The 24,544-nt window shown below is 34.2% G+C and overlaps 1 protein-coding gene and 1 pseudogene across 2 annotated transcripts; one reads left to right on the top strand and one right to left on the bottom strand.

Annotated features, from left to right (window-relative positions):
• The first annotated feature begins 422 nt into the window (after positions 1–422).
• Positions 423–19,013, top strand: LOC148605256 (N(4)-(Beta-N-acetylglucosaminyl)-L-asparaginase-like). 2 transcript variants are annotated; one of them, XM_088548089.1, is made up of 8 exons: positions 423–561; positions 3,216–3,369; positions 8,946–9,058; positions 11,421–11,536; positions 12,314–12,498; positions 16,013–16,120; positions 17,570–17,703; positions 18,787–19,013. In XM_088548089.1, the coding sequence occupies exons 2-8, from the start codon at positions 3,356–3,358 to the stop codon at positions 18,885–18,887; spliced, it is 771 nt and encodes a 256-aa protein (XP_088404215.1). In that variant the 5' UTR covers positions 423–561; positions 3,216–3,355; the 3' UTR covers positions 18,888–19,013. The 2 variants fall into 2 exon arrangements, with proteins under 2 accessions (XP_088404215.1, XP_088404214.1); XM_088548088.1 differs by lacking the exon at positions 423–561 and adding an exon at positions 2,587–2,815.
• On the bottom strand, positions 4,171–4,913 carry LOC148605257 (uncharacterized; annotated as a pseudogene).
• Positions 19,014–24,544: the final 5,531 nt, after the last annotated feature.

The raw sequence follows: 24,544 nt of genomic DNA, 5'->3' as shown, positions 1-24,544 counted from the left end.
ACAACAGAAGAGTATGTCATTTTTTTTGTGTGTTGATAGACAAAACCTGTGATGGGTCAGTGTCGTACCGATTCGGCCGAAGTTTTCAGTGTAGCGAATTAATTTGGCCGAGTAGTTCCGATTTGGTTAGAGATAAACAAAAACATTGACATTTTTGTGTATTTGTTAATATTTGAAAATTTAAAAAAAAAAAGTATTATTAAAGAAAATAATAAAAAACAAAGTCGTTGTTTAAAGCATTGCAAACAAAGAGAATATGATGTACCTTTTTGTCTTATTGTTTTTTTTTGTAATTGGGGACCTAATACGCCCCTTTACCTTTATTTGAAAATCTCTGGATCTATCATTGATGTGGTATGACGCTTTTGTACTGTATGTATATACGTAAAAGTAACTTCAAAGGAGTATATACTATAAAACTTGTTGAACAATAATACTATTTCTATATTTTGTCATACTCATGTTTTTCTTCTTTTTTTTTGTCTTTGCGTGATAGATTCGGATTTTGTAAAAGGTGTCAATACTGAGCTATTCCGTACAGAGAGTTGAATGTGTTATTGAGTTTTATTATGTGTTTATTGTTTTTGTACATTTGTACCTTACCATATTAAATGTGCGCCTGTCCACAGTCAAGAAATGTTTGTCATTAATGATTCTTTGTGTTTTAATGTTCCGTCTGAATTTAAACATGTTTTTTTTGTTATATTTACATTGAATGGGCCAAGAAACTGGTAAAATTACGAATTTAATCAAATTAATTAATCGTACGGAAATGTTGGTTCTCGAGAAAAAAGGGGATGGTCGAAACCATCCGTGCCCCAAATGCCTGTGGTTTTGAAGTATGGTCATCGTCCTGTATCCGTTGTGTTTTATTTTTTACTTTTCTTGTCAGGGCCTTCCAGAGCTTGCTTAGAGGTGTGTAAACACTTGTTGTAGTCTTTCTGGTGACCCCCGAAGATATGAACTTTTATGGATTTACATGTAGGTGTTACGCTGTTGCATTTATTGCGTTTAACGATAGCCGTTTTTTTCCATACGGATTAATTGTAAACCAAATTATCGAAAATAAGTCGCTCCCGACGGTTGGTTTCTTGTAATTTTTTTCATTGAAGATATGAACATTTCTAATGGCAATAAGTTATCAGTCTTGTTGACCCTTCGTTATTCTGCATCGACGTGATGCCAGACTTAACCAACAATCTTGTGGCATTTGGCAAATATTGAATGGAAGAGGTTCGTTGAAAATATATTTGAATATATTTCCACTAACTAATCACTAGAATTTTCAGTCCAAAATATACCGTATCGCGAGTTATTTTTGGGGGTGTAAAATTATTGCGATTATGAAGAAAAAGGTAATTGGAAAAAAATCTTGGGATGCTGAGTGACACAGTAGGCACTTCAGGAGGTAGACCTAGGGTAAGGGACACAACTCTTATAAATCATTGGAACGTCTATATTCACCATTTTACATCCATCTCATGTAATCATGTAACTTGAACTGATTTCATTCTGTTTCAAAGAAAAGCTTGAAAGGTTTTGGTGAAATTGAATATGATATAAACACATCACTGATTTCCAGATAAAATATTTGCTTTGTTCTTTGTACTTAGTAATGAAGCTCGAAATAGGACGAAATTAGATTTTTCATATCAGGGTAATGAAACTTTATATCACAGGTACATGTAGGCCACAGAGCTTTATGGCCATAACATACAAATGGTCATGAACAGAAAGCACGTGTTGTACACACATGTATTTAAGCATGCTTATCAACCCTGTGCAAATGTGAAAATTTTAGTCTCAATGCGTAAACCATGGAAAAAGGTTGATGACGTCAAAAGACAAAATTTGGTCAATGAGATAATTGTCAAGTTTATTTATCCAATCAGAAAGTGTGTTGCTTCTGAAATACGTTTTTTTTCAATTTCATGTGTAATTGGAACTTATTAACTTTGATATAACATATGCAAGGAGATCATGATAAATGACAAAACGAGGACAGGGTAATAGGGTTTGTAAGTCTCGTTCTAGGTTCAGTTTCTGTTCCGGAATTTCCTATGTAGAACACATTGAAATCCGAAGACCGATCTGCAGTTTAATGTTTACTTCCGGGAAATCAAAACGCTGCATCACAATGCAAAACCTTCTATTTTATGCTTTTCTTAACATTTTTATCTTGCAGAACTCGATATTTGTCATGTTTTATCATTATTTGTACACAAAAAGATATTTTAGTGTTCATACTGAACTCAATGCTATGATAATGATGAATCCCCACGCATTTGAATGGTAGACGAGTACCCATCCTCCTGTAACCACGGAGTCACGTGACGAGACTTACATATCCTATTATAATAATACATGATCAAAGACCAGAACAAGCAAGAAAACAAAGTAACATAACATAAATTAACTAACTAAACTAATAATTGAGGAACCGGGTTTCCACTAAAAACTTTAAATATGGACAATATAGATGCACCGGTAGGGTAAGCGTTCTCTGCATTCCTAGGCACACCCGCCTATGTCAAATCCGGGTTAGAAAGGAAGAAGGAATATTGACATTATGAAATAACCGTTCTTAAACAGGAGACGGCTATTAGTCATCTGACATAGCCGACATTTTATTTCTATATCTGAACTCTTATCTGTGATATAGTAGTCCTAGCTTAGTTTGAACTTCTGAAAACAAACATGAAATTATTATCAATATTATCAATATGTGCCTTTTTGTCATGGAGTACCTGCCACGTCTTAGCTGTAATTCCCATTGTCGTCACCACTTGGCCATATCCAAACGCTACAAGAGCAGGCAAGTTTTGATATAAGACACGTGTTATCTGAGAGAGGACAAAGTCACGAAACAAGTGTCTGATATTTTTCTAAACTTTCTAACTGAAAAATTATATAGGAAAAGCCAAGTTTGGTGTAATTTTCTGGATACTTTTTCTATTGATTTGAGTTATCACGTATTTCATTTTATCACACACATTTTGTCAATCCTAAAATTAATTAAATCTTTGATTTAAAACCTCTCTTTCAAACAATTTGTCTATACCGCTATATTTTTTATTATGTGTCGTATAAGGTTTAATAAAATCTGCAGGCCCCTAATTCGTTCTTCAATGAAATGAGAAGGAAGTGAGATTGAAAATGTATATTTCCTATATCCTGTAATTTTGGCCAATTATTTTGTATGTTCATTTCAATAGCATGGAATCACTTGCAGAGAAGTGGGAACGCTGTGGATGCCATTGTTGAAGGTTGTTCATATTGTGAGAGGGCACAGTGTCGGGGTAGTGTTGGATTTGGCGCGAAACCTGATGAGGCGGGAAACACTACATTGGACGCCATGGTTATGGATGGGTAAATTGTTTTAAATACGTTATTCACGAGTATGTACACTAAGTAAAAAACACGAATAGATATTAAATTATTTACTGGTTCCCATATCTTCCAGACGGATCATGCTAAATAAAATAATGAAGGCCCAACTTGTAAATTATATGATGCGGGTGAAGAGGACTATTTCCACTTTCTGTTTGACTGTGACGTTCTAGAACCAATCAGAAAGATATATACATTCAGCGTATTACAATGAAACCAGTCTAAACCGAACCCTGAATAATACGAAAACCGTCGAGGGTATAGAGTTAAAAGCTCTGGTGGACACAGAAACACGTATTTAAGACACATTTGTTATGGTCTGCATACAAAAATGCAGATCGTTAGATATGAGGATACTCAATACTAATAATTTAAAAGTTGTGGATTAATCTACGCCTAAATGAGTATAAATATGAATTTACATTGATTCTATTCAAAGCAAGGATATATTCTATAATAAAGTATACTTCTTTTATAAACTTAATATGCACCTATGCGCATGTGCATATTAAGTTTATGAGGTCACAATTCTCTGAAACATAATACTTGATATAGCAATACGCTCATTGGTAGATACAATAATGTCAATATTGTAAAATGTGGTATTATCTATATTCCTCTTAAACAAGACAAGGAACGAGTGGCACACTCATTACAGTGACGAGATGCAAGTGATGCACATATACATCGCAAAAAATATACTTCATGGCAAGTAATAAAAAAACCAACACAAATTTTAAATTTGCCGAAAGCCCGTTGTACGTGATAGCCGACAGCCCGTCGTATATGATAAATTACCAAAGAAAGGACGTTTTGTTACAAACCCAAAGCTTTTGATATTTTCAAACGCTTTTCTATGGAATCTAGTATATAACCATCTTAACTAGCGTCGGACTTCCACCTACCATTTTTCTTCGAACACCTATCGCTCACGTCAGAATTAGCTGCGGTTGTTGCTCCACCTGATGGAAATGAATGAAGGCCAATGTTGGACCCAGGGCAAACCAATTTCACTCTCTTAATATTTGACTCTCTAGCCGCCGTGTAACTAAGTTTTTTATTCTTATTTATAAGTTACATGTAGGGCCTGATCTATAAACAGGTCTAAACAAATAAAAATCTGAAAGCATCTCGTCTTCAAAACCGTCCAATTTGATATATCTTAAATACATGCTATATGGGCAAGCGACTGTGCGACCTTTTGAAATAAGAACTTCTGAACTCTGTCTGTATTGATCAGTTTTACTTTTCTGAATATTTAAGACCAAGTGTGATTCCTGAACCTTAACATCTGAAAAACGTAGTGAACTGACCTCGTCATATCTGAGGAAACCCGAGTAACTCAAAAGCATCTTGCACAAATCTCTGACTACGAGAAGATCTGAGAAATTTATAAAATGTTCACAAAGGATTATTAAAGTATCACTATTCTGGCATGCCTCTTCTACTGTGCTGTTTAGTTTGATCCCTGTTAATGAAATAAACAAAATTAGTATCAAAGAATCAAAATAGGATTCCAATTGCTAACAATCTAAATTTCAAGAATTGCTGACCGAAAACTCCGCATTTCCTCTACCCGGTTTTGTCACCATTAAAATACTTGTAATCTCCATGAAATCGTGAAATTTGTCATATCTTTCTACGATCATAGGCCAAAATGGTGCAGATTTCCATTCGGGAATGACAAGTGTGCCATAACAATATTGTTTTTGCATTTTGTTTACCACCTTTGGAATTAAATTAGGAGGAGGGACTAACCAATTGTTATGTCCAGTCCATTGTAAACTGAACGCATCTATACCTGATGTGCCTGGGCAACAAAACTCTGAATTAAATAAAGTATGTTTGGCATTGTAATCGTGTGCGAATCTGTCCACATCATGTGGACCGAAAATACTATCCAAGTATTGAAATATTTCATCATGTATTCACCAATCATTACAATCGAAATTACTGCCCAGTGCATCAGCATGTTTGTTGTATTGTCATGGTAACCATGCTACGCTTAAATTGATCATATTCCTGCCACAATATTCGTGTATAAGCATGATTATTTTGTGAAGACCTATTTTTCTGCCACCAATATTCAAAACATGGGTTATATTCATGTTATCCGTGAAAACTCGGACAATTTTGCCACTAAGAATATCTTCGAAATTCAGAAGTATTCGCAGAATTGCTTCAAGTTCTCTCCATGTTGAACTTTCGACTTTCTCTTCAACAAAAACCACTTGTCGTACATCTCTGCTGGTTCGTCCTCGGAACCAATGGTCACATAACCACTAAACCCTGAGTCAGAAGCATCACTTAAAACATATAAATCTTGGGGTTCGTTATATGTTAACTGACACAACCGAGATCTTATCTCATTTAAGCTTTTGGCCTGTTATTCCCAGAACTTGCATTCTAAAATGCTTCTGTACTAGCTAATGCTTGAGCTCTCCAGCTCGCTCTACTTAAGATACATTAATATAAGTACCTTGTTCTGAGTCTTGACTGGTCCTCGAAAACTGGTTGCATAGATATTATTTGACCAACTATACTAGCAATAAATTTAACAAACAATCTCTTGCCGTATTTGTACTGACTACTGAAAATTGACAAGGTGCTTAACAGTTTCTGAATTCTCTTGTCAGTAATTTTCAAAATATCTTCCGTCATGTTTCAAACAAACTCTAGCCATTCTAAATTTTGACAAGGCAACCAGTTACATTTTTCGTGTGCTAACAAAAATCCAAATTTCTCGAAATCTGATTTGATCATATCTCTAACATAGAGGGCATTTACTAAAGCCCTGCTACCTCCTAGACCATCGTCTAGGTACATAATAATCTTTACACCTGTGCTTCTCCAAAACTTGATTAACTCTCTCACTACTTTCGTAAAAATATATTCGCTTGACGACAAACCAAAAGGCAAAATTGTATATTCATAGTAGTTATCACCCCACCTAAAACCTAAATAGGTTGTATCTTCTGGGAAAATGCTTATGTGATGGTATACACTTTTCAAATCGTATGAAAAAATATAATCACCTTTCTCAAGCAATTGCCTGGCTGTTTTTGCGTCTTCGTATTTGTGCTTATACCTTACAACATGGGGTGTATATGTCTAGCATCTAACACTAATCTCATAATCTTATTATTAGCGACAGTAAGAGGATTAACAACGTGTGGTTTCTTTGACACTTTTCTGACACATCCCTTTTCAATCAATTGATCTATTTCAGTCTCGACAAATTTTGGGTTTGCTCTTGCGGATTTATTATTGCTTAACTCAGTTTCACAAGGTATTGTACTAAAAGGCTACAACACAAGTCGTTGCAGGAATTTTTTTCACTCTTCAATACATTCTGTCTTTCTTTTCGGGTGTAAATTCATCAGCACTGGCCTTCTGGTTGTGCTTATACTGTTCTTCGTCCAAGGTCAAGTTTTTATTGTTTTAGAAGTCCTTAGTATATTGACGTTGCGAACGTTGTTGGTGTCACGTTCGATTGAACTGGGGCTGGTTACGAAAACCGAAATATTACTATTAGAATGTGGAGTTCTCAAAGGCAATATAGATATTAAAATGTTCGAAAATGTTTGCTGTTTTAGATTACAATCATGAATCTTTGAAAGATCTCGTTAATTTTGGAGGGAAAGCATTAATCGGAGGAACGTCCATTTTCATATGTGGACGGGTAACATTAAGAAGTGCTTGCTTCCCATTTCACCAATATATCTAAGTTGTTTCTTGGCGTATTTTGATAAAACCAACTTTTTTGGAAACAGTTTGTGCTGCAGACGATGTCATATTTTTTCAGGACGTAATGATAAGATCAAAAGCGTATTACAATATCACAAATGTCTCTCCCCTTTGATGTGGACATTGTAAAAATGGAAAGAAACCGATTTGAAGACAATTTTTTTTTAAAGTTATGCGGACAGCTTTTTTAATCGGGACTTTTATTAACTATATTGACAATTTATTACATAACCTCAATGAAAATATATATAAAATGTTCAATCAGTCTTTTTGTTAAAAGCCTTTTTTTCCGTATTTCAATTATGTCACAAATCTTAATTTTTTCTACGTTGGCCATTGGCTACTTTCTTGCTTACAGTTGTAAAATATAACAACAAATAGTAATTTACCAAAGTTGATTCGCGCTTAAAGAATTGTATAAATATTCAGAATATCATGTTTATTCTAAAACATAATGAGTTTTATTGTCTAATAGTTAAATACGCACGTATGTTGTGATGTCACGTTGTCTTTTTCCCGACGTTTTCTACACGTTGCGTGCTACCTAGTCTTTATCAAAAGCTTTTTTCGTTAGCTTTGAGTGAACTAATAACTGTGAAATTTTGAATTTTACATGTATATATGCTGCATATAGTATATTTTAAAAATAATGGTACTTGGTTGAACAAGTATCTAAGCGCAGCATTTTGCCTGTGTTTAACCAAAATGTCACAACATCTAAAATTTGTATATTTTATTTATTCACGCGTACACCATGCGGAATTCGAACGAATTGTTCAAAAAGGCAAATGGTGTTGAGTCGATTTCTTCATATACTTGTAAATGTATTCATCCTCCTCTATGGTTTTATTATTTCATTTTTTTCTTTGGCTTGACAAATGGGTTATATATATATATGTAAAACCGTGTCTAACAAAAATGTCACAAAGCCCATTTTTGACGTTTCCAAAGTACCGTTCTGTTTTGCGACGTAAAAACTCTTTTGACGTCCATTTTAAAAAACAAAAAAAAGTATTGAAAAGTTATGATACTACATTAAATTATTACGACTGTAATGAATTAAACAATTACGATTTTAGTGAATCTGATAAAATAATGAAAGAAATGTTGAAAAGAAAACAGGAAAGTGAAATTCCCCCTTCGCGCACTCCTGTCTGTTCATATGCAATGATGTCCTGGTGAAATCGGGATCAGCGTGCCTGCATCAAAGTATTTTGAAATATGTAGATACGCGCTTGCACATTTGCTGGTAAAATATTGTAAAATCAACGTATTCACGATCGTCTAATTACCTCTTGACAATTATTTTAGCTATAAGATATAATAAGCTGTACAAATATTGCAAAAATATTTTTTTTGAATTTTTTTTTCAAATCGCACGAAAAAAACAAACCAAAAAATGATTTATTCTGGTGTGGTCTTTTTGACCCCTTATAACTCGAAAAAAGACGTCAAATTTTGCCTCTTTCGACGTGACCAAATCTGACACCAACACCGTACGCTACGTCATTACATTTTGTAGTTGATAAAACCGAAATTTACACTGATACTCGATTTACATTTTTTCAACTTAAAACAATTAATAAAAAAAAATAATTAACTTTTTAAACTGTTTGAAAAAAAAAAAATTAAGATTCGGGAGATGGGAAATGAAAAATATAATTTGGCTCTGCCAATGAAAAAAATATATTTGTTGCGAACATGTAAATGAATATTTCAATCCTTATAAATCTTCCAAGCCCACCCCCTCAATATCAAATGGTCGTCCCCTTATGCATATCGGTTAACTTGTTTCCGTTGATTTTCAGAAAGACGATGGATGTAGGCGCAGTAGGGTGTCTTACACATACCAAGTCAGCGATAGCTGTAGCTAGAGCGGTGATGGAACACACAAAACATACACTATTAGTAGGAGAGAAAGGTAGGAATGGAGTGGAACGACAGTTGATTGCACGTATATACCTATCAGTTTGATCAATTGAATATATCTCCAGTCAACGAGTAGGTGGTATATGAGAATTACCTGGGACGTCCGCGTCCGTCCGATCAAATATTTATTACAAAAGTCCCGGCTCCCACGTTCACTGGACTGATTGGTTATAAATTTTGTATGTGCATGGCTTTTAATATATAAGCTATATTTTTATATAGCCAGCTGGCCGATTGGTCTAGGGCGTTGGACTTTGTGCAGACCGTGGTGCCATACATGTCACAGCGGTACAAGTTCGAGTCCTGAAGAGGGAACGACTGTAAATTTGCTCCGCAAATTTGTCAGTTCTAACATCGTTGGGAATTTTTATACCTTTGCGAATTGCATTGTTTAAAATTCCTTTATTAGTTCTTTTCCTTTCTTTTAAAGAAAACTAATGTGGACAGTATTACATTTGTGACACCTAAAGTCACTCGGCAATGTAACGGTCACCTCTGGCGGAATAGATCATACAAACCCTTTATAGAGCAGCTAAAGTCACTCATTTTTTAAGGGGGTTGCTGTTGCTGTAGTTTATTATTCGATGCCTCGTTTACCTCTTCAGTTTCATATATAATTGCATATGTTTTTTTTTTTCAATACGCTACATTGTATACTCAGATCGTCTCTGTTAAAAGAGACTACTTTAATTTCAAGATCATAAATTTTCCTTACTTGTGCAGCAATATACCTTTATTTCCGTCATATGGTGTTTATATTTCACAAATGATTCGCTACGCTAGAGAAAGTGCAAACTATTCTGATTTCCTTGAACGCCATAAATAGCTGCGTAACAGACTCCTGAATCATGGATATGAGGAAATGCGTCTCACAATTTGTTTACACACCAGTCCTTGGTTTTAAAATATTCAGTTTCTTCTAAAATAACGAGTAGTGGTTGTTTTTTCTTTTTTTAATTTTTCTTTGTGCTGATGTGACCGCTTATTTACCAATTACGACGCAATAGCATGCAAATGCTATTTAATTGCCACTGGTATATGGAAGAGAGATGTTTAGCGCTGTAACACCTAGATTCAACCCACCATTTTGTTTGAAATGCCTGTACCAAGTCAGGATCAGCTGCTCCGGTAGTGTAATATCTGTTTTGCCAGATTTACATTGGACTTGATATATGGGTCGGATTATTTTTCAGTAATTTTATTGTTACCTTTATTTCCCGTTTTCATGTTAAGGCCTGGTAACAGTACCTGGATTTTGGTGTTTCTGATATGTCCCAATTAGCATTATTAACGCTTCTGTATTCTTTTGCTGATATAGAGTAATCAAGGGAACCAAGGTTATAGCGGCAATCAAAAGAATGCAATCCAGGGACAAAGACCAGGCATGGAAAACAGACACACACAACAAAGAACATAAAGCAACTAAAATCACACATACAAAGTAACAAAAGTAAATGAGCAACTCGGACTCCACTAAAAACTGGGAGCATGGACCAGATGCACCGGTAGGATTCCCCATAGCACTTTTAAATATAGCTCAATTATTATGATTATTATGTTTGTGAATTCATCAACATTATAAATTATACTTAAACCTTTAAATCTACATTCTCTATCTCTCCATTCACCAATATACCGTCGCATGGGAAGTTAACCACATGCAAGGATTGTAAAATATTTAACATGGGACAGGACTCACACTTATATCCCCTTACCAATAGTAAACAGAAATTTATAAACCAGTTTTCCCTAAACTATCATAGAATAACGAATTTTAATTAATGGATTTGAGTTATAATCGATAAACTGAAAATTTTTAATCTTATAGTTCGTCTACAGAAAGTTGTAGTTCTTCTGAGATGAAAGCTTTAATCTGACATGCAGTTCCAACATATTGATGAATTTACATAAATGCATTCTTGTTTTGTCATGAAATCTGTCAAAATATCCAATTTACATCACAAACATTCTTGTCACGAGGCTATAAAAATAGACAATATAATATCCTTGGTACGTGGGTGTTACTAGAAAAGCAGATTACGCGTACCCTACTTGCCACATGTGCTTTCATTTTTTTGTCCGGGTTGCTTATTTATTTTGTTTCTATGTGCATGCTATTTTGTTTTTTCATGTTCTATGTAGTGTGTGTCTACTCTATTTCCCTTGTTCCTCCTTAAGCAATGTTCGTTTGATTACCGTTAGAGTCTTGGTTCCCTAGATTTTCTCTTCATTTCAATATTTTTGGTCCCAAAAAGTGACAGTGTCACATTAATGATATAAATAAGGTTAATCAAATAAGCTAGCTTTAGATACCTCAGCTTAAAGACATTTGTGATCAAGGTTTTTTTTCAAAGCATCAAGATTTGCCGAGAAGATTGGTCTAGGTTGGGTCAACACTCTTTCTTCTCAACATTCTAATGAACAATATATACAGTGGAAACAAAGCAATTGCCAGCCAAATTTTTGGGAGGTAATTTAATTTAATCTTTATATTTGCAGTCACCGCGAAAGTAAAAAAAATTGCTACGTTGGGTGTTACTTAATGTTTGTTATTCGATATGCCTACAACGGCCACGTGATTAGGCAATAAAAATACTTATATATTTATTTGTATTTGTATATAACTTATAAAATGTTAGAATAAATATCTGTATTTATAAAATGAGCGAGGTACGAACCCTTTTCCTAAACGGCATCACACGCCTTGTAGCCCGAACCCGGTGATCCGTCAATCCAACTTAAAAACAAAACATGTACAGTCGACATGTCACCTCAGAACGATAAGCTTGTGCAAATGAAACAACCTGTGAGTTATTATAAGTTTTTATAATGCTAATATTGGCATATAGGCGCAGTTTACATACATTACAGCTACTGGAATCGATGTATTCGAACAAAATTTTAATTTTGACACTAACATTTTAGGATACACATTTTAGGATACACCAATCCGGATAAACGGGCAACCTGTGTAAACCTGAAATCTTCCAAAGTCTCTGCATTTTTGCACTGTGTAAACTTCAAATCTGTCCCCACCGACCAGAGAGATTTCGATTGAGGCAGATGCTAATAGTAATTTGCATATATCTTGCATGAGTCATATGCCTGCTTTTTACAAATTTCATGTAAATTAGAAAAAAAAACCAGATATGTAGAATGACATCAGCTGCATCTATCGTTGCATGGGACGTTAAATAATAAATAATCAGTCTACATGTATCTCCGACAGAAAATTTTACTGTTACAGAATGTATTACCCGACCCATCAGCACAATGTGGTCCATATACCCCGACTAACACATCAAGGTCCCCTGACATAAACGATGTCGGTGATATAGATGATCATGATACTATAGGAATGTTGGCAATAGATAAAAACGGAGATATAAGCTCTGGCACATCTACAAATGGACTCAATCATAAAATTCCAGGGTAATGATTTATGTTAGTTTTAACCTTTAAAATTTCATTATGACTATTGCGTTGTTACGAAAATTCGATTTGAGCAGCGCAAGTCCGAAACAGACATCGTACCTCACGATAATTGGAACCATCAAAAGACTGAATACGATGAGATGTTTAGGTTTCTCACCCACACGATACTTACATGCACGCAAAACGCTCACGAAATGCGCGATAGACGAATACTTCTATCTTGCGTATAAACAAACGCTCCTTTCGTACGCACGATAAACGAACGCTCTTAAGCGTGTGTTTAAACGCACGATAGAGCACGATGAAAAATATTAATACTTACAATAAGTGAAGAAAGAAAATAAAAGAAAAATGTGTAAAGAAAAAAGATATATTAAAATATATAATTAATAGCTGAAAAAACCTTTTTAAAAACGCACGCAAATCGCTCACCAAACGTACTATATCGGTGCATGAACTCTAAAATGGGAAACGTAAGGATTTCTACTAGGGTATGTCACAACAAACCCAATCGAATGGCCGGAATTTACTACGTTGTAAGGTATTATTTTTATTTGATCTTTGGTTGATTCTTTTCATCGGGAGGTAGAAGATATATATATATATATATATATATATATATATATATATATATATATATATATATATAAGCGTCACGTGAAGACCATGCATTTCTTATACCCGATCGTCGTTCTTATACCCGGTGCCCTATTCAGCAATACCCGGTCAATGCTGGAGTTATCGTTTTAAATTTGTCGTTCTCGTCAAAACAATACAATAATGGCGACCAAACGCTTCAGTGGATACATAATGCACTTAGTTTCCAATCTGTGCAGCTTGCTTCACAAAAAAAAAAACAAAAACAAAAACAAAAATAAAAACCGTCATAATGTAATTTACAGGCTGTACAATTTAATCAATCGAATTTACAATGTACAGGGCACCGAATGGGACTTGATCTTCTTGTAATCAGTATCAATTTCGTGTACACAAAATTGAATTTTGTCATAACAAAACTATTTTGTCGTACAAAACTATGTTATACAGACTTGTTTTATGATCACTTCAACTAACTTTGTAATAACAAAATTCAATTTTAATAGAAATTTGACTTTTGTTATCAGCCAATTTTGTGTTACAAAAATCAATTTTAATAGAAATTTGACTTTTGTTATCAGCCAATTTTGTGTTACAAAAGTCAATTTTAATTTGTATGCAAATTAGTTTGCAAAATCCGTATGATATGCAAATGAATTCTCTCGTCGCGATTTTGTAAGAAGGCCTCTCATTGGATATAGTAACCGCGGATCTTGCAGGTTTCCGGTTACTGCGAGCAAGGGCATATCATATGGTTGATGCGCTAAAGTAAGTAATACTTTATTAAGTATTACTTTCTTTTGCAGAATAGCTCATCACCCATATGATATATCCTTGCTCGGAGTAATCGGAAACCTGCGGTTACTATATCCAACGACATACCTTCTTACAAAATCTGTACAAAATTGAATTTTGAGTTCAAAACCACAAGAGTCCCATTCGGCGCCCCGTATAATGAGCCTTTTTAAAATTTTTGACGACAAAACATTATGTAAATGACGTATATTACTAGATTACAATTCGCCCATACTAAGTTTTAGTTTTAGAGACGTGTTCGCCAAATAACATACCATGAATATATGTGCTTTTGATTGCCAAATAATTTAATTTCAGAAGTAACACGCTTTCTGATTTGACAAAAAAAATGTCCATCAACTCATAGATCATACAAGTTTTGTAAATGACAGTGACGGCATTAACTTTTTGTATGGTTTACTTGTTAAATTCTGGTACTATGATTAAACTGCAAGGAATGACTGTTATATTTTTCGGTTTATTTGAAGTAATCTGTGTAGCAGGTTATTTTTAAGTGTGCACCAGAGGCACTGGGGTTATTTCTAATAGGCCGAAAAAATATAACAGTCATTCGATCCATAATTATTGTTAAAGGTTTGATGACCGTACTTTTTAGTAACCAACAAAACGTCTTGATATTTAACACAGGCAAACATTTTTTACGTGAAATTCATGTTAATTGAGCTTCACATGAAATTCACGTGAACTTAACATGAAACTAAAGTGATTTTCATGTAAAATTCACTTCACACGAAATGCATGATTGTGAACAATTCAGGTGAATTTCATGTAAAGGCTCGATTTATCCGAATTTCGCGTGAAGTCTGTCACAATTTATTAGCTCAATTCGGATGAAAATCATGTGAAATAATTTTGCCTGTGTAGTCATTTCTGTTGACTTGTTTACTTAAATTTTATGCGATGCTTCACTTTATTATGACATCACTTCAATTTTACAAGAACATTTTGGCTTCCAATACAAGTCATGTTCATAATTGTGATTCCAGAGAATGGGACTAAGTTGAAGCAATTGCTATGGCTTTACATAATAAATCATTTTTTACAAAAGTAAAACTAGTAATTACTCGTCCTCCCAAGTCAGGGTTTTGAGTCCACCATTGCTCCCTCAAACCCCTGACATCACTCATTCATAATATATTGAGCGGATATCGTCCTGCCAATTCCGATTGGTTATTTTGTCCAGGTAGGAAGCACCAATGAAAATCGATTTAACATATAGCGACAGTGGAAAGGTAAACAATAACACAAGGTAATGGCCGATCCGATACAGTAACTGATACATGTATTTTTAAGATGTCACAAATGATTAAATATGAGCAAAAGTGATAACAGTTGGTTATGTTATGAGTTATGAGTCTTTACCGAAAAAATAGACGTAATGTGTAGCCATTTTGTAAGTTATATCGAAGAGTTTCTATTACGAGTGATTTGATTAGATGTTGGACGATACCCGCTAAATATGAATGAGTGATGTCAGGGGTTTGAGGTAGCAAAGGTGGACTCAAATCCCTGACTTGGGAGGATTGTAATTATTTAGAATAAGGCAACTGCTATTATATTAAACTCTTCAATTTTAGCATCAATATACACTGCATTGTCATTCCAGTTTCAAAGTAAAACACAAGCAAGGCAGAGACAAATGCTATAATAATAATAAATTATTATAAAAAAAATAGAATTTTAAAAATTAAACTGCTGTATGTCTGTTTACTGACGCAGTTTTGGCTATAGGAATGCTCAAGAGTATGTAAGTCTCGTCACGTGACTCTGTCGTTTCTCGAGATCTAGAAGGGCCATGGATGATAATTTGTCATTTTTCAGACCACAACATCTTTCTGTGAGAAAGTATCGATAAAAATGATGGTACTACATCATTAAAGTGAAAAAACCAATAAGCAAAATTGATAAAACAAAAATATTGTTATACACGGATTCGAGTTTTCGGGAGTAAACAATAAAATACAGATCGGTCTTTGGATTTCAATACGTTCTACGTCCGAAATTCCGGTCAGGAAAATGAACCTAGTAAGACGAGACCGGCAAACCATATTTAACAGTGAGTTGTTATGATTTTAATGTTACACATTTTTGGTTTCAGGCGTGTTGGAGATTCACCAATTCCTGGTGCTGGTTCATATGCCATGAATGGAGTAGGAGCCGCTGCTGCGACTGGTAATGGCGATATCATGATGAGGTTTTTACCAACGTACGTTGATAAATTTCATACAAAAGATTTAGATTTGTAATTAAACAAGAGACTTCAAGGAGCCTGAATCGCCGCTCACCTGGTTTGAATTTCACATATTAGGAGACGTCCTTCTCGATGGAGACCTCATTTAAGAATCATTTTATCAATTGAAAATTTCTTACTACATAATGTATCTATTTCAGTTTTCAGGAAATTGGCTAAAAACTGCAAAAAAAATGTTTTTAGGCAGAGTGAGCGAATATTCATTTTGATAGTTCACGCAAAAATGTTGATAGAAAGACAAAAAGTGGAACGAGACATTGAATTTATGTTTTACGGAAAGAGCAACTGTATAACACTATCACCATGATGTGACATTAGACAATACAGAATGTTCAATACATGTAGACAACAACTTAAAAGCTATTTAAATTTATCACGAAGCATCTTGGAAGTAGATAATTTTGATGGTTTATATGTAGGAAAAGTGCGGGGAAATTATCCCGCCATTTTTTTTCTTAGTGCATTTCAACTAATTAAAAGACCTTTCAAAATCTTAATATAATGCAACTTTTTCTGTGGCAGAATCTCTTCAACACCTGCGTACGGAGTTTCATATCACAATTTATACGTTATGCCGTAACTACGCAGACCCTTTGTGCCACACTATACTTCTTACCATTAAGCCGCTGAAACAGGGTTATGTTGCTTCAAAATTGAAGTCTTTACTACAGTTTTCTTATGGTCATCATCATGAACTTGTGGATTATTTCGGTGTATCCATTTGCACCATGAGAACCGACGTGTTCAACGTGTCATAGTTTTCTAATACTCATTGATTCGTCTACCCACGGATTTGACTTTTAAGAGTAACACGGCGAGTGTTTCTATAAAAGCAGAGAAGGCTTAGCTTACCCTGTCTCTGGTCCATGCTCCCAGTTCCTAGTGGAGTCCGAGTACGTTACTCATCTACTTATGTTGCTTCATACGTATTATTTTGGATATTTCATATTCTCTGTTGTATTGTCTCTTTTCCTTGTCTGGTCTTTGTCCGTGGATTACATTTTGATTTCCGCTAGAATCATTGTTCACTTGATATTTCTTTCATCATATGCCACACTTAAGGAGGTAGACCCAGGGTAAGGGACATAACTCATGAAGTCAGTGATATGTTTGTATCATATTCAATTTCATTTAACACAGAATGAAATCAGTCTAAGTTACTTTGATGCTTATATGACATTGATGTAAAATGCTGAATACAAACGTTCCAATGATTATTCAGAGTTGTGTCCCTTACCCTAGGTCTACCTCCTTAAACATTTTGTCTGCTTCTTAGACAGAGAGTACCTTAGACTGTCCTGCATACCAGGACTTTTTGGCCTTGGAAATAAGAAACACACTTATTTTTTGTGTTTTTTTGGCATTTTGTTAAAATATGTATCTTACGTGTTTATTTTGTTATAGCTTTCACGCTGTTATGATGATGCAGGTTGGCATGGATCCCTTAAATGCGTTGAAAACTGCTGTCCAGCCTATCATAAAGTTCTATCCATCATTCAAAGGTGCTATGATAGCAGTTAATCACAGAGGGGATTATGGTATGTTTTAGATTAACAGTTGAAATATACTCGGGATACTGTAGAACAAAAAAGAGTTTTAAGTATAAGTTTTTGTGAGAATCAGGTAAAATGAGAAAAATCAGAAACACGCATCTCAAAAACCCACCCGATCTGATAATATAGATTCACTCAAAGATACTTTCTTTATTTGAAAAGACCATTATTTTATCTATGCATCATTGGATTTGCTCAGAGTTTTTTTTCAATAGAATGTTGGAGAAACGATATTTTTGAAAGGGTTTTCTGCCCTTGAAATGATCTCAATGAAATTATTTTTCGATTTACCAACATTATATGAAAAATCTTCTCTATCGTTGATTCTGATGGTGCAAATAGTCAAACCACACTTTCAAAATGGTGTTTTTTTAATACAATGTTTTACCCTCTGCCTCATTCTTACTGAGATTGATACTTAATAAACAACAAATAAAGACACAGGCGGATAATGAGTTTATCGAAAGTCGATTACCGAAATGGAAATTACATGTATAAAAGGAAGATGAAGCAGCGAAATGAAATTCATAAAGATTATATGTCTTAATTTTTTAGTGAATTTAATCTAGGTCGAAGTCTTATTAAACCAATCATTGATAAAGAACCAAAATATTTCAAATTCATAAATACCGAGAAATTATGACGAATTTTATCAAGACTTTAAAAGACGTTGTAGTGCAAGTGTAGGTATTTAAACTCGTTATTACTACAACTAATACGTACGATATATAATCTTTTTAGCGACGCAGTCGGTATAGTTTCGCTTGTTATCCTTTGACCTTAAGGACGCTCTTCTATGGGAACGCAAGTCACCTGATAGCAATTCTGTTTCCCGATTGGACAAATACTGATAACTTAGTGGCGTTCAAAAAAAAAAGATATAGAAAATTATTTGAAATTGCGTTCGAAATAACTGTATCGAAAATTTAAAATTGTGTTATGTAATTGCCGTTATTTTCTTGAAAGTAATGTTGATAGAAACTTAGAAGTAAAATTTTACTGCGTCGGTTATCTTTTTTTTTAAAAGATAGTACTTATTATATGTTAAAGTGCCTTATTCTTTTGTAGCGGCCGTTTGCCATGGTTATACAACATTTGAATTCTGTGTAGCTGATCCAAGGTTCCCCGATGTTCAGATATTGACTGTTAATTGCTTAAAAAATGCTTAACGTAATCTGGCAGTCAGAGAAATATTTACGAATCATAATTTGTTCTTATATTTATTTTTTATGCATGCAATGTTTGCACAAAGTAAAAGTGGACTGATTGAAATGTAAATATACAAGGTCACTAATTTTCATTTTTTATTTCCAACGTGTACACAAAACAACAGTGAACTTCCATCGTCCATATAAATTAAATTCACAATACAGCAAAAAAATGTCTGAACCTCATTCGGATTCGAAATTGATTCGGTAAAGACAAGTTGTTCGGTTTACACATGAAGGTTGACCTTAGGTAAAGGACATAACTCTTGAAATCAGTGATATGTTTGTATCAAATTCAATTTCACCAAAGCTTATCTAGCTTTTATTTGAAACAGAATGAAATTAGTCCAAGTTACTTTGATGCTTATATGAGAGTGATGTAAAATGGTGAATAAAGTAAAATGGTGAATACAAACGTTCCAATGATTTGGAGTTGTGTCCCTTACCTTAGGTCTACCTCTTTAAAATTGATAAAAATGACAGATTATTGGTTTATTCACTATTTCGGTTTAAAAAAGATTTTACTGTATTATGTTTGGGTGATAGCACTTCCACTTTAAGATATATACCATTTCAATAACATTCTGTGATGTTACCAAACAAGTAATTCAACTATGTTTTGTATCTTACATGTATGAAACATTGTGCAGTTTTGTTTGTTGTTAGGTCTGTCGTTTATTGGAGGTTTGATAACACATCAGATTCTGCATTTATTTTAAGGTCCAGTTTACAAGGGCAAAATATTTTATCATTAACAATGCATTTAACTAAATATACAAAAAAAATGTATCAAATGAAATTTTTTTCTTTAAGTTATATCTCATACTCAGAGTGTGGCAGTGCAGTGAAACCTGTCTAAACAAAACCACTAATAATCCGAAAACCTGTCTTAACTTGACATATTTGATGTCATCTTACATCAATTTAAGTAGTAGTCTTTGTAAGATGCAAATTCGGTAATATGTGATGGTACCGTATGTTTATTATTTTTCTATTTATAAACTCCCGCTATCCTATTCGGAATATTGGCCGAGAGGATCCAATAAAAAGGCGCACCAAGTTCAGCACAATTATCCGGAAGGGCGTGAGTCAATTGACTCCGCGTGAGTAGGGTGTTAAACATGGCGTACCTTACGTGATACACCCAAAAAATGGCTACACATTTTCATTTTTGTTATTAAGTTGCTTTATAGGTCTGTACGATGAATTGTATAATTATTAATTCCAATCTCTATTCTTGGGTAAACAAAACAGCTGTTGATATCGCTTTGTATATATCTTGTTATGGTCGTCAGAGATAACCATGAAGTATGTAAATATTTTATTAAACATGTCATGTAGCAGATACTTTAGTATCTTATTTAACTAATAAAACATTTGGTATATTTTGTAGAATGAAAAATGTCATTCTATAAACCAAAGAAGCAGGTTGGGATGATTGACTCTTAATAATATGAGTACTCTATACAAAGTATCAGGTTTGGATTTTTGTTCGATAATGATAGTGAAGAGTCCTTTCTTGATAAAGGCAAGATTGTGTTTGAGTTATACGTAAAAGACCAATTTAATGTGTTTGTCTACCTTTTGTTCTTTGCAAATGCGAACTGCTGAAAAAATATCGTAACGACTTGATAAATCATACGAAAATAATTTTATTTCTAAAGCAACGTGTTGTCGTTATAGTAATATTGAACATGATAAATTCCCGATTAATTATATAAAATTTGTTTTTCGTAAATTTTCAAGCTGCTCCATTAATAAAAGGGTAAGATTAAAAGGTTAACTGCAGAATGTGAAATTGCTTTAAATTAATATTGATTTGTGAAAGAAAATTTGATTTTTTTTACTTCGGCTCTGTTTATAATTTAGTAGCACTCCACCTAAGAATCATACAAATGTGATTCATGGTTGGAAAGCCTACTAAATTTTATTTTTTTATATATTTTTTTTTTAAATATTATAGTAAACAGAAACTTGCATCTGGTTTTTCATATAACCCCTGTCCATGAGTGATATCAGTTATATAGAATGTATACATTTTATCATTTAGGCCTATAAAGCAATTGAATATAACAAAAATAAAAATGTGTAGCCTTTCTGGGGTGTATCACATATTACAGAATTTGCATGATTCTTAACTGGAGTACTCATTAACAACAATCACAGAATGTTGATATCCTGTGGAAACAGAACGCCTGTCTTAACCAAACACATTTCTTAGACAAAAGGAGTTCGTATTAGCTGGGCTTATCTGTACATGTAATATTGAATATTTAAATGACTTATTATGTACTAAGTACTCGCCCTGTATGGAATTAAAGAGCTTCGTGGATACTTGATCAGTTGTGGCCATGACATGTGAAGACGTTTACGTCGTTGATAGCAGAGCATTCAAACATACCGAGTGATATGAATATAGTAGGAAGATGTTATTAGGTCTGCGGAGGATTTTAGATATAAGGTGTGTTAGTCTCGTCATGTGATCCCATGATTTCACGAGAATAGGTCCTAGTCCACGCATAGTGATTGTTCATTTAGAGAGCGTTGAGTTCAGTGTTAAGGGCAAAAAACTTTCTGTATAAAAAATACCAATAAAAATGACAAATAACTATTTCTACATGATAAATGAAGTACGAAAATACATAAACTAGAAGTTTTGCATTGTTGTACAGCGTTTTGAGTACCCGGAAATAAACAATAAATTACAGATCGGTCTCCGGTTTTCAATACGTTCTACGTCGGAAATTCCGGTAAAAGAAATGAAACTAGAACGAGACTTACATACCCTATTGTTTACTTAGATGGCTCATTTTGTATTTTTTTTGTGTGTGTGGTGTTTTACATTTGGTTTGAAAATCTTAAATCTCAATCCATACAGGGACTTTATCAATCATGTGTTTAAGATTCTCCACCTCTATAAAATTTCAAATCTTTATGAAGTTAAGCAAAAAGGGTAACAACAAATTTACCGAACACTCATCCGAACCATAATCAAACCAAGTTCAAAATAAATCTGACAAAACAGATATTACATCACCAGAGTAGCTTGTACCGCAATGGCCCTGACTTGGTACAGAAATTTCAAAGTAAATTGTAAGTTAAATCTAGGTTTTACAGCACATCAAACCCCCTTTTCCATTGCGGCGTAATATTCCGGTGGTGATTAATTATCATTTGCATGCTATAGTTGTCATAATCAGTAAATCAGTGGTCACATCAGTACAAAGAATAATTTACAAAAAGCAAACATCACTTGAAGGACACTAAGTGTTTTTTAACCATGGACTGATATCTGAAAAATAATTTGGTAAGAGATCTTTTGAGACGCATTTCTTTATACCCCTGATTCACTAGTCTGTAAGGCAAATATTTATGGCGTTCAGAGAAATCAGAGTAGTTAGGACTTGTTCCAGCGTAGGGAATCGATTGTGAAATGTAAACACCATATGCAGGAAGTGAAGGTATAATGCTGCTCGTGTAAGGGAAATTTATAATTTAAAAACTAAAACTTTTATCATAAATCTTAGTACTGATATGATCAAATTCGAGATGAAGGTCAAAAAGGAAAAAAAAGTGAAAAGTGCTGAGCAAGCTGTTTCTATATTTCCTTTATCTCGAGCTCTGGTGAATATATTGAAGGTAACTTTTTTCCAAAAAATGGTTATTAAGTGGCAATACATCATCAATATATCAGAATGTGAAATTAAAGGATTAAGCATGTTTTATATTCTATGCTTTACGATATTCTGAAGAAATTCAGCGTATGAATATAAAACAGGTCGACTCGACTAAAAGATTTATGAAAGAATCGGTCTTTAGATATACGACTGCGTTTGGATGGACGAACGGATATCGGTTTTCAACATGACGACCATCAAGAGACTGGTGTGCAAACAGTCAGGTTTCTAAAATGATTCAGACCATTATAAGAGTAATCAAGGGAACCAAGGTTATAGCGGTAATCAAAAGAATGTAATCCAGGGACAAAGACCAGACATAGAAAACAGACATACACAACAAAGAACATAAAGGAACTAAAATCATACATACAAAGTAACAAAAGTAAATGAGCAACTCGGACTCCACTAAAAACTGGGAGCATGGACCAGGTGCACCGGTAGGGTAAGCGTCCTCTGCTTTTCTAGAAACACCTGCTGAGTTGCTGATAAAAAGTCAAGTCCGGGGTAGACAAACGAGGAAAGGAAAACTATGACCCGTTGAATAAATCAGTTTTCATGGTGCTGATGGATACACCATAACGATCCACGAGTTCATGATGACGACCATAAAACTTCTGTAGTGATGACTTCAATCTTGTAGCAACATAACCCTGTTCCAGAAGCCTGTTTGTTAGAGTTCTAGCGCGATACAAAAAGTCTGCGTAGTTTCGGCAAGCTCTGGCATAACGTATGAGTTGTTGTATGAACATTCCATACGCAGAAGCCGAAGGGATGTTGCCACAGATGAAAAGAAAGTTGACAATTCTGAATGAAAAGTCATCAAGTTTGTCGTAAAGTTTGGTCAATAGTTTTCCTTTACCATCGATTTCTAAGTGTAGGTCAAGATATGAGGCTGACTTCACAGTGTCTGTAGTATCCTTTATCTCAAGTTCTTTTGGGTAGATGCGATGTATCAAATCCCCGAAATTAGGATTGTTTAAAGAAAACACGTCATCTATATAGCGGAAGCTGAGATTGAAGGATCTAGCCAAACAATATTCTTTCTTTCTGATCAGATCAGCTATAAAGGCATCCTCATAAGAGTGAAGGAATAGGTCAGCTAGTAAAGGAGCACAATTTGTTCCCATTGGAATGCCGACCGTTTGTTGAAAAACACGTCTACCACACTGGACAAATATGTTGTCGATTAAAAATTCCAGCATTTTGTAAACATCTTCCTCTGTATATTTGGAAGATGATTTGGAATTATTTCTTACAAAGTATGAGGAATCTCTACCAAGAACTATATATTTGTATCTAGGTGTACCATCTTTTTTTGGAAAAACAACGATGTATAATGTTTTTAAGTCGGGAGTTTAACTGAGTATGGGGAACAGAAGTATACAGTGTTGAAAAATCATCGGTTTTAATGCTATTATATTCAGATAATAGTCTTGAACTGATTGTCTCCAAAAGTTGTGAGTATAGAAGTTAAAAGTTTTGAAAGAGGTTTGGTGGTACATTTTGCAGATCCAGCTATGAAACGTTGTTTGTATGGATTCTTGTGAAGTTTAGGAATCCAGTGCATAGACGGTAAATCACAATCATCGTCCTTGGTAGAGAGACCAAAAGAGGATAGCACAGATTTATGGTTTTCCACAATCTCTTCTTTGGAAAGAGTGGTAGCAGTGTAGGTCTTATCACTGCTATTATTTTCTACGTCTACCTCTGATAATAAACATTGGATATAAAACGTTTGTGAGGCAATAACGATTGATTACTTTGAATGTACTTTAACTCGTGGATACCGTTTTTCGTGGATTTGGGAAAAAAAGTTAGTGGATCCTTGAATTCATCGTTTTGAGGTTTTCAGTATGTACACCATTGGAAATCTCCTTTGCCGTCAGGAACCAAATTTTGGTGGTTTGGCCTACCTACGAAAACAACGAAAATTGATAC

The sequence above is a fragment of the Perna viridis genome, chromosome 10 (genome assembly GCF_037379345.1).
Source record: "Perna viridis isolate PV_CMFRI_1.1 ecotype Kerala chromosome 10, ASM3737934v1, whole genome shotgun sequence".
NCBI lineage: Eukaryota > Metazoa > Mollusca > Bivalvia > Mytilida > Mytilidae > Perna > Perna viridis.
The sequence above is the reverse complement of the archived record's forward strand: the minus strand, read 5'-3'. Positions and strand labels throughout refer to the sequence as shown.

Excerpts from the sequence above, each read along its gene's own strand:
- LOC148605256 (XM_088548088.1), top strand. The coding sequence starts at position 2,698 with ATGAAATTATTATCAATATTATCAATATGTGCCTTTTTGTCATGGAGT. Across the intron at positions 2,816-3,215 it reads TCCAAACGCTACAAGAGCAG|CATGGAATCACTTGCAGAGA; the intron begins GCAAGTTTTGAT and ends TCATTTCAATAG. Across the intron at positions 17,704-18,786 it reads TAATCACAGAGGGGATTATG|CGGCCGTTTGCCATGGTTAT; the intron begins GTATGTTTTAGA and ends ATTCTTTTGTAG.